Raw genomic sequence first — 9,768 nt, 5'->3', positions numbered from 1 at the left:
GGGTATTAATTAATTACTACTATAAATAGTTACTAAAATATTAAGATGACGATAGTTCTCGTTGAGAACCTGCTCGTAAAGTTCAGGATTTTTCACTGAGAAAGCTTGAAATTGAAAGGCGAGTGAAATCGTCAAGTCTGATAGGACAGGTTTCCTGACTTCGTCGGTCATGAATAGTCGTACTCTGTCATGAAAAGGTGTGGAGAGAAAACGAAAAGAAAGATTTGTCGAGAAGGAAGGGAAGTGTCAAGGACGAGAGATAAGTTTCCTTTGAGAGAAGGAAAGTTACTTGAAAAGGTGGGGGGAATCAAGTAGCTCCCGTAGCGGTCCTTCCTTCCAGAAAAAGGTCCTTCCTTCAAGAAAGTGGTAGAAGAAAAACTCCTTGGTGTGAGAATAGTGTCTCTGGTGCGGAAAATGGTGAGGATGGTGGTCAAAGAACACAGGAAAGCCGAGTGTTGCTACCAATTATTAGGGATACTGTGTAAGAAGCATGCATGTACTCCTGGAAAGGAGTTTCACGAAGAAGGGAAAGGTGTTTCTTGGTTCTGATTGTGATTGATTGATTGATTAATCTATGAACGTTCTCGAAGAAAGGAAAGAAAGCGACATGCCAAGTCACGCTAGTAAGGTTTCTCGAAGAAAGGAAAGGAAGCGACATGCCAAGTCCTCACGCTATGTCGGGAACGTAACATTATCTCTCTTTATTATCGTAAAAGTTCGAGGTGAATAAAGCTTTCTAAGCTCTATCTTATTTAGAAGCTCTTTAATTATTATTCTAATATCTCTTTATATAACTATCTATTCTTTCTTCTCGCGATAAATAATAATAGTATAAATCTCTTATTTATGGCGAATAATAGTAATATATTATTCTTTAAGCTTCTTCTTATATTATAAAGTCTTTATCTTAATCTTTAAATAAGCTATATATTTCTTCTACTCTTTATAATATATAATCTTCTTCTTTTTACAACGTTTAATAGTCTCTTTCTACTTTTTTAAGATTACTCTATTAATTATAGCTTTAATCTTTATCTAAATAACTTAGATTTTCTTTTATTTCTTCTTCTATTAAGCTATAATAGTAGTAATATTATTCTACTTATCCGCGAAAGAGACTCGCTTAAAGAAAGAGCGATAATAAGATTTAGAGAATCTCTAATTATTAATAGTCGTCTTAATTATCTAATAAGAATTAATAATATTTCGAGATATTATAATATTATCGTATTCGTATTTAAGCTATATAGAAGCTTTAAAAATATAAAGTAGACTAATATAAGAATAGTAAATATATTCTCTATAATTTTCTATAAATAGCGCTAATAAAAAGTCGGAGGCGGAGCTGGGTCAGCTTTGTCAAGTATTCTTATTTAATTTGCAATTCATAATACTACTATCCGTCCCTCCACCTGCCTACTTCCATCTGTTACTCCACTCCTCAACTGAAATGGGTGAGGCCTAGTAGGAATGACTGGTATGGAGGATCCAGAAAGAGTACCTATACACGTAATCACATACACCAATGCGTAACATCATCATTGTTTAAGCTTTGATGCCAAAATAGGAGACTTCCTGTGTTGAAGCTCCTTCCAGTGTAAATCAATATGCTGTTGTAGATCGAGCTACATTCTTAACGACCGCTGAGCAGATGTGGCCCGAATCATGTTGAAGAAACGGCAGTTAATTGCTGGTAAGTTTCCATCAAGCTGTTACAATATCTCCTGGGATGTTAGAAAACGTCGCTTATGCTTCATTGTTGTGGGGGTAGCCGTTCTAAGCCTGTGCCCGAGCTTTCCGATGCTTCGCATCGCCCGGAGAGCCTTCCCGCCCGTCTTCAACCTCCCGGACAGCAAAAAGTGAAGTCGTCCACATCTCTATCAGAACGTAGTTCAAAAATGCGAAAAATTTAATTTGAACAGGGTGGGATTCGAACCCACGCTCTTTCGAACTACGGATTTCAAAAGTAAGCACTACATTTGCCTAAACGTAGCGCCATAACCACTCGGCCACCTGTCCATTCGTCATTTCGTCATGAAACAGGAATGTTTACTCCTAAGTCAATTTATATCGTTTTATCGTAAAATCTCTACCACCTATTTCAGCACTCTGAAAATAGGTAGTCTAAGCTTATCATCTTAGAGTATCTCATGATTTACGGGTCGACACGAAAACCTGCGGCCTATTTTAGAGTACGCTCTAAGACCCCTGCGTCAAGGTATCGGATAGAGTAACGTCCCGCCTGAAAGATCACCAGGACGATGCGCTTAGAGGGCCACAGAATGTGTAGAGTCAGGTCGTTCTACAATCGTGACTACCGGTTAAGAATATTCAATTGACGCTACAGCAGGGGAGTCCTGGACGCAAAGGTCTGGGACTTGCCAAGCGTGCGATGCTGAAGCCAAAGAGTCACGCAGAGACTTGATGCGCTATAGTTAGCCGTTTCGCTGAACCGAGCTTGTGTAGTCATCCAGTTTCGACTTGAGTCTTTCATGCTCAGACCGCAGATTCCTGCTTTGGCGCGGGAAATATATGGCTTCCTGGCCCCGAACGTCTCATTCCATGGGCAGTTGGGAGACGATAGCAAAGAACCCCTTTTGGTCTATGCTACGAGCCGGATACAGGATATTAGCCATCTGGACTTCATCCTTGCAAATGCAATCCCCAGGAATTAAGACCAGAATCGCGCATGGCGAAAAATGCTTATGACAGACGTAGCACGGTATATTTCACCCTCCCTCTTCCTTTCCCTGTTGGGCGGATTTGGTCTCTTACCACGATACTGATTACGAGTGCCATGAGTCCGAGCTACATCAAAAGGACGCCATAGCGTTACATTGTTTAGTGGCTAATTGATTACATTTTCTTGCCCTCTCATGAAGCCCCTCAAGAGGTCGATTCAGACTACCGCGAGAATCTAGCCGAAGTCACATGAAGGAGCTGCAGGTACTATTCCGCTGTCTACCGTCTCGCTTTCATCAGACCGCACAGGAATGTCTTGACTCAATGTAGGCAATTCAGTCTCTTCCAATTGTTTTCTTTCCTCGCGATTTCACGATTGCGTTCTATGGTTGATGAGACGTCGTGTCACTTGACTGGTGCTATTGACTCGGCAGGACCTGAAATTCGCCCTTTCGGCCAGAATCCATATTCTCTGCAAGCTCTTACGGGTACGGTCCATCTCATGACTGGGTGGAGGCGATATGATGATTACGGCACTCTACATGACATCTTTTGCCGCGCGTCCCGAGACGAGGTGGGAGACTTATCTGCAGAGACGATGGAGACAATCAAGAGTGCGAATGTCAAGGGCTTATTGCTGTCTCGTGGGTTCACGAGCCTGCTTGCGAACAAGCCGCAGGTCACATCTATCCGTGACGATGTAACAGGACTTTCCAATATGCTATCTCTGGATGGAATCCTCGTCAATCCGGGCACAAGGTTTGATGACCCTGACTGTTTACAAAAGGGAAAAGGTCTCAGGCACGGACAAGAACACAAATAGAACATGATGTTGAAGGGTTGAGATGCCAATTACTGGTAGAGACTAAGACAATTCATCTTCTGCTACGGCAAAACACAGACTTTCTCTTGCCCCGTCCTTTGGGAAGGCGAAAGCATAAAAGTATCAGAGAACGCCAGCATCGATGAGACCTCTCTTAAGGTCACGAATATCTCCTAGTCTGGGTAAAGGTTTTCTAGCGTTGAAAATCTTGTGATTGCCCGAAGTCATTCGAGCGTGCGTCTCATTTGACGCGCACACACGCGGCTGCCCATCCCTAGCTTCGAATCTCCACCCGGTACTCCGGGTTGGTGAGCAGCGGCGCACGGCTGCGGCATCCAGCATGGCAGTGCCTTGGTTTGGTCCATGTTTTCGATGAGACCCTGGAGACCGAGAAGATTCGCAGGGCGGTTTGTGACAAAATATTCGGCGAAGTCAATAAAGAACTCCTTGCTAATGCTTGATAGGTCAGGCATTGGTCCGTCCTTGTACTCGTAGGCGATGAATCCAGCACTGGTGATGACGAGAATATGTCCATGCACAGTGCTAAGATCAACAGCATCGATTTCTGTCAATTTGGTCCATCGGCCGCATGAATCTTCTAAATTGCTTCCCTGCATGATAGTATTCTCCGGTATCTTGAAATGGCCATCGATCAAAAAGTCGTGACCTCGTATGTAGATATAGGTTTTAATCAATCTCTCTAGAGTAGTCGGTATCAGTGAAGACCCAGGGATGAGGTAGAAGCGCGATGTTGGCCGATTCCCGTCCCACTAATACCCTGAAGATGCGTTTGACAAAGGTCCATACCCACAGACCTACTCCATGACGTCTTGAAAGATTTCGTTCTTGCAATGCACGCAGCACACCAACGACATTTGCCACAGAAGTATGACTGAATAGTCGAGCACGAGCGGCAGAAGGCTTTCGGATGCGATTCATCTCCGGCAATATCTAAAACGGTGCCAGGCTTGAATCTTTTATCTCTGACACCGCAGTCAATGCAGAAACGTCCACTAGAGTACGCGCCGTTTCTGCTCTTCTTCGCGCCAAGCTGAGAAACGGTGAAAGCAATTTTCGGTTTCACGCGAAGGCATGAGAAGCAGGCATAGTTTTCGCGATGCCGCGGGCGGAGTTCGACCTGATGGAGGTATTGCTTGACTTTGAGAGGGTCGAGTCTGTAGAGAGAGATATGCGTATGGAAATATCGATTGGTTTGCTTCAAGGCAATAGCGGCTGACGGATGTAGGTTGAGCACGATGTGGTGCTGGAGCTCTGTAGGCAAAGTATAAAGATTGAGATTACTACCCATAGCTGCTGCAAACACCAGAAACGCTGTTCAAATAAAACGACCTAGAGCGGGATTCGAAGTACAACATAACGACACAATTTCGGTGTGAGTGATATATCGGCAGGGTGTGGTTATAGTATCTACTTGAAAAATAGTGGCCTTGTTGCCATATCAAACGCGTTTCTTACCTGACACCGCGTAGGACGGCGGTCTCTAGAAATTTCCTTAGAGCTTCATGATGGTTCAACGAAGGAAGCAGCTTAAGCCAAGCGGCCCAGAGAGGGATAGGCCAGAAGCTAACCTGTTCCTACGGAGCTGTCCTGATACAAAATCGCCATTGGTAGCTTTGCCAGCGGAAATTCATGGTATCATAACGAGCCTTGTAATTACACCACTAAGCAATGCCATCCAAACGTACGGAGGTTATGATGCTAATGGTATTGTTCTAGCTCGTTCAATCCCGAGACCTCAATCATCTTTGTTGTACGTGCAAGACCTTGAGTGCCGTTGTCCTCCCTACACTCTACCACACCATCGAATTGAAAATTCCGCAGCAATGGAGTCGGCTCCCTTCGCTAGAGAACCTTCTCGCATCTTCATCGGAAGGCCTCAAGTATACCAGATCTCTGAGGATTGTTCCGAGACAGTACCGTCAAGACGTCGTCGAGAATGAACACGAGTTCGGAGACGAAGAGGAATCTGTAGCAGAGACCGAAGTGGACGATGCAGAAGAGGAGGAAGACGGAGAGGAAGACGATGGGTTATTCAGAGTCTATCGTCCACGCACTTCAGCTTCCAATGCTCTGAATGCCTTCATCCGCGTGCTTATAGCAAAACTTCCACCGCAGCAGCTCCACACGTTCTGGTATGTATTCCCCCCTCTTGGCATGCAATCTTCTGCACTAGCCTGACTCTTGGGCTCGTGCGCTTTAGGTGGGAACACGATTGTCCACTCAACACCCTTACTCTTTCGATCGTGCTCAAGCACCAAGCGACCTCACTCCGCACCCTCAACCTCAGAGATTATACCGGTAATTGGAGGAAAGCGGACCTAGCAAAATTGACGATGGGGGGCTTAACAACTCTCGGTATCGATGAATTGGGAAGGGGTGATTCATGGGCAATAGAGTTGCTAGCGAGGAATTACCAAGAATTGCGCAAATTGCGACTCGGCAGCGAAATGGATCTTGTCACAGAATATGCAGAGGATGGATGTTTGGATTCTAACGAGGACGGCCGCTTCCAACTCACCGAGAATTTTGCAGAGCTCCTGAAAGACAAAGTCGCGGCTTTGAATGGACCCTCCACTCCTGTTGTACGGCTTGATTCCCTGTCGCTGGTTGGGCTCAATCTCTTTTATTTCGCCAAAGGCTGGATCGAGCCTGTCAATGACTTCACCAGTTTGAGCATGCTGACACTCGAATCATGCGCTTGTGTGGAGGCAGCTTTTCCTTTGCTCATGGCGGTAGAGGCTGGTAGACGTAAAGCGAAGAGCGCTCTTCGGCTCCATACTTTTGCAATACGACACGAAAACACCAGCGATGAATTCTTGCAGGGACTAGAAAGCTTCCTGCTCTCATTGAAGCCACTCACTAATCTTCATGTACTCTTGGAAGGTTGTTATGAAAGGGATATCGAAATGGGTAAAGTACTGAAACTTCACGGGAAATGCTTACGATCTCTTGTATGGCAACAAAGGACGAGGCCAAGGAGTAATATGCTCGCGGACACTTCACTCTTTCCAGACGACTACGAGGAATTGAAGCTTGTCGCAAAATATTGCACTGGGCTCAAAGCCTTGGGAATCTCGCTTGATTGGGCAGATATTGCAAGGTCCGAAGATAGCCATGAAGAGGTAAAAGCAGTAGCGGCTCTGGGTTATGCATCCATTTTTATGCTAATCTCACAAAGATTGCTTCTTCATTCTCTCAATTGAGTCAGCTTCAGACTTTGAATATACGAAATCTACCAGCGGCATCGACATCTAGAACCTGGCTTCCCACTGATTACATGATGGAAGGCCTAGCCACAATGCTCCTCAATATCGTCACCAATAAGACGCGAATCGAGCAAGGACCGGTACTGAAAACCCTAGCCATTGGCGCATCAACGTATGGGAGTGTCAGGGGGGCCATGAGCCATTATTCTCCAAACAGTGCCTCAACATTCCTTCAACTTCGCATCTACCACGTAAACTACGACTGCCGATACCGAGATCTTATCTCTCCGAAGTTGCACCTGATAGCAAGGGGGACGGCCGCTGATGCATGGGGTAACGCCGAGAATCTCGACATATTCGCGCTGTATTGGCTTGACGGCGCTCCGCAAGACGCCCGGACCCGTTTTTGACACGAGTATATCTAATCTGTGCTTCAATATGAGAGTGTGGAAACTTAGCTTAGAACAGACACTCAATAAAGAGGCGTCCTAAGAAAAAATCTAATCACGTGTTTGCAGTTCTCTCATGTAATATGAGGTCCTCTCTCAGTCCATGAATTGCTGCGACTCCTACATCCCCACATTTTCCATGACAACAGTCGTCACATTCGTTACATTCTTCACTTAGTCATAAGCATCACATTGACAGCGACCACCCTTTAATATCTAGACCTCTTACACCCGCAAACCCCCTCCTTTTTCCAACGACGTGCGCAAATTCCTACAATGAGCATCTTCCTTTTCCTCTCGTTCAGCAAGTCTCATTAACGTTCCCTTCCCGGTGCCTCGACACATCCACCCGATACACCTATCTAGATCTGACCTCACATCTTCTCAAGTCCTTTCATGGTCTGATTAGAAAACGATCGAGCTAATTCAGGTAGCTCTCGAGCCCTGTACACCTCTTCTGCTGTGTGACAAGATCACACCGCATTTTGGTGCCCTGCGGTGCGGTGCTGTATGTACGACGTCTTCTCAAGTCTCTGTTCTCTGTTCAACCCATTTCTTCATCGGTACGCATGGAATGAGACAGTGCTAGCTGCCACGTCCGCGCCCTGAATCTTCAACTTCCATTTATATACCACATGATAAACTCATACGACCTGTTTGTCATCAGTCTAAGCGGCTTCAGGTCAAAGATATACCCTATCCTTAGGGCCCTGACACCCAAAAGTTGCAACGCCGAGAGCAGTTTTGGGGATGTGGAACGCTTTGTACTTCCCAGAAACCTTGACGCATGCGGTTTGGTTTCTTCAGCAGAGTTTTTGGAAGAAGCCATCTGTCTGAGTCTCGTGAGGCGACTGGGAGGGAGATTGGTAACGAGATGATTGCGGCAGATGCTACAAATGCCGGGGACGGAGGCCGCGGAGATGAAGAAGAAGAAGAAAAGAAGAAGCCCAATAGCAGCGACGTGTGCAAGTCTCCGCGCTCCGTGAGGGAAAGGGGGAAATATGCGAAGAGTTTTAAGGGTTTGGAGGGCCCGAATGCGAACCACTTGGAGTTGAAGCAAGACATTACCAACAGAATCCTAGGAGTGCACTGAGTGTGTGGTGGACAGGGTTGGCTGTTGAAAATTCGGATGACTGCATACGTTGTACACCCGCGGAGACTGAACTGCTTGTTCGGGGGGTTAATTAGGTCTCAAGACACATGATTCAGACATAAGAGAGTGGTGTGCTGTGGGACTTGGGAGTTTGACGTTTGAACTGCCAAATTCCCCTCTATTCATGACTTCTGATCCTTGTCCTTACAGCAGGCGCGGTCACAACGACTGGACGACAGTGATCCAGCCAAGTCTGCCTGCTGTGAGCAGAGCCCCGCACAGCACTGCGGACTCATGACCTTCCTGCCTAATCCCAAACCCCTCCTCCCACCTCCTCCTAGCGTACGTAGACGCATCCTCCCAGATCTAAAAGATTCGATTGGTCTTTCAGACTCCAAGAGGTTCGATAGCCGGGCGCAAGACAGCGATGAAAGGTGTATGTATAGCTAGTAAGAAGTAATGACGATATGATCCGTCGGTGCGCTCAAAGTCTGCTTATCCGCCAACGGGACCAGTTCCGCCTGTACGGAATTCGGGGGCCAGGTCACATCCGTAGCGCTCCCGGAGCCCATGTACGCCTTGAAGCCAGCTGTAGCCTGGAAGAACATGACAACGTCAGGAGCACCATATGGGAAGGCCTCTACACCCATGTTGATGTAAACCAGGGATCCGTTTTTGCCTTGTCTCAGATACTGGGGGGATTTGAGTAATTGGTTCTTGATTGGATAACTGAGAGTTTTCCATGCCGAGTTCGCTTTCCCAAGGGAGTCTCTCTCTCCTGAGAGATCGCTACTATTGGCGGGACCGCAGGTACCGTCGGATATGCCGTATTGGTAGCTGACGTCGTACCACGCCATGCTTTGGTTCAAGAGGTTTATCTCATTGCGGGCGCCCCTAAAGGTGTTGTTCTTTAGCCAGGCTGTTACGGCGCCGTTGAAGTGTTCGCCATCAAAGCCTGTTGCTTTAAAGTCCTTGGTTTGGCCGGAGTTGAGCCAGAAGCCTCGATCTATGCCGCAGATTGTTTCGTTGGGAAAGGTGCCCGTTCCGTTGGAGTATTCCACCATGTAGCAGATGTTTTGTTTGGAGAAGTTTTGGATGCGAATGAGGGGCGTTGGGGCGCAGAATGAGATGAGGATGGCGGCCAGCGCCAAAGTCTTTTGTAGGAAGAGCATCGTCCGTGGTGGATGTGTATGTGAATAAGCGACGTTCTCATAGAAATGGTGTCTGTGTACGGTGGACGTGTAGTGCCTCAATTATGAGCTGTGGAGATATGGGTTAGAGCAAGTGAAAGCTTTGTAAGTGATATGGGGAGAGAGAGATTTTGAATAAAAGAAGAAGGGAGAAAGCTGTCTTATATACCAACAGAAGAAGAGCGAAGATTATGAGAATTGTTTGAGATTGAAGCAACGCCAAGCAGTGCATTGCTAAACATACAACTTGATACAGAGAGACTGGTTTCTGCGGTTAAAGCTAGGGTGCTCATCAAGTCCTGTA

At 46.3% G+C, this 9,768-nt stretch overlaps 2 protein-coding genes and 1 non-coding gene across 3 annotated transcripts; 1 reads left to right on the top strand and 2 right to left on the bottom strand.

The window, feature by feature from the left end:
* Positions 1–1,915: 1,915 nt before the first annotated feature.
* On the bottom strand, positions 1,916–2,019 carry HO133_007078. The gene has a single exon. It is a non-coding gene; the product is annotated as a tRNA-Leu (tRNA).
* A 3,012-nt stretch (positions 2,020–5,031) lies between these two features.
* Positions 5,032–7,142, top strand: HO133_007077 (uncharacterized protein; the record flags this gene model as incomplete). The annotated part of the gene is made up of 4 exons (XM_037297972.1): positions 5,032–5,175; positions 5,243–5,658; positions 5,727–6,648; positions 6,705–7,142. The coding sequence occupies 4 exons, from the start codon at positions 5,032–5,034 to the stop codon at positions 7,140–7,142; spliced, it is 1,920 nt and encodes a 639-aa protein (XP_037156607.1).
* A 1,351-nt stretch (positions 7,143–8,493) lies between these two features.
* HO133_007076 (uncharacterized protein) lies at positions 8,494–9,446 on the bottom strand (the record flags this gene model as incomplete). Its single annotated transcript, XM_037297971.1, has 2 exons — positions 8,494–8,640; positions 8,739–9,446. 2 exons carry the CDS (start codon positions 9,444–9,446, stop codon positions 8,494–8,496), a joined length of 855 nt encoding a protein of 284 aa, XP_037156606.1.
* Between the last annotated feature and the right edge of the window lie 322 nt (positions 9,447–9,768).

Source organism: Letharia lupina (assembly GCF_014066315.1).
Source record: "Letharia lupina isolate WasteWater1 chromosome Unknown contig_3, whole genome shotgun sequence".
Classification (NCBI taxonomy): domain Eukaryota; kingdom Fungi; phylum Ascomycota; class Lecanoromycetes; order Lecanorales; family Parmeliaceae; genus Letharia; species Letharia lupina.
Note: the sequence above shows the minus strand (reverse complement) of the source record. Positions and strands in the feature narration are given on the sequence as shown.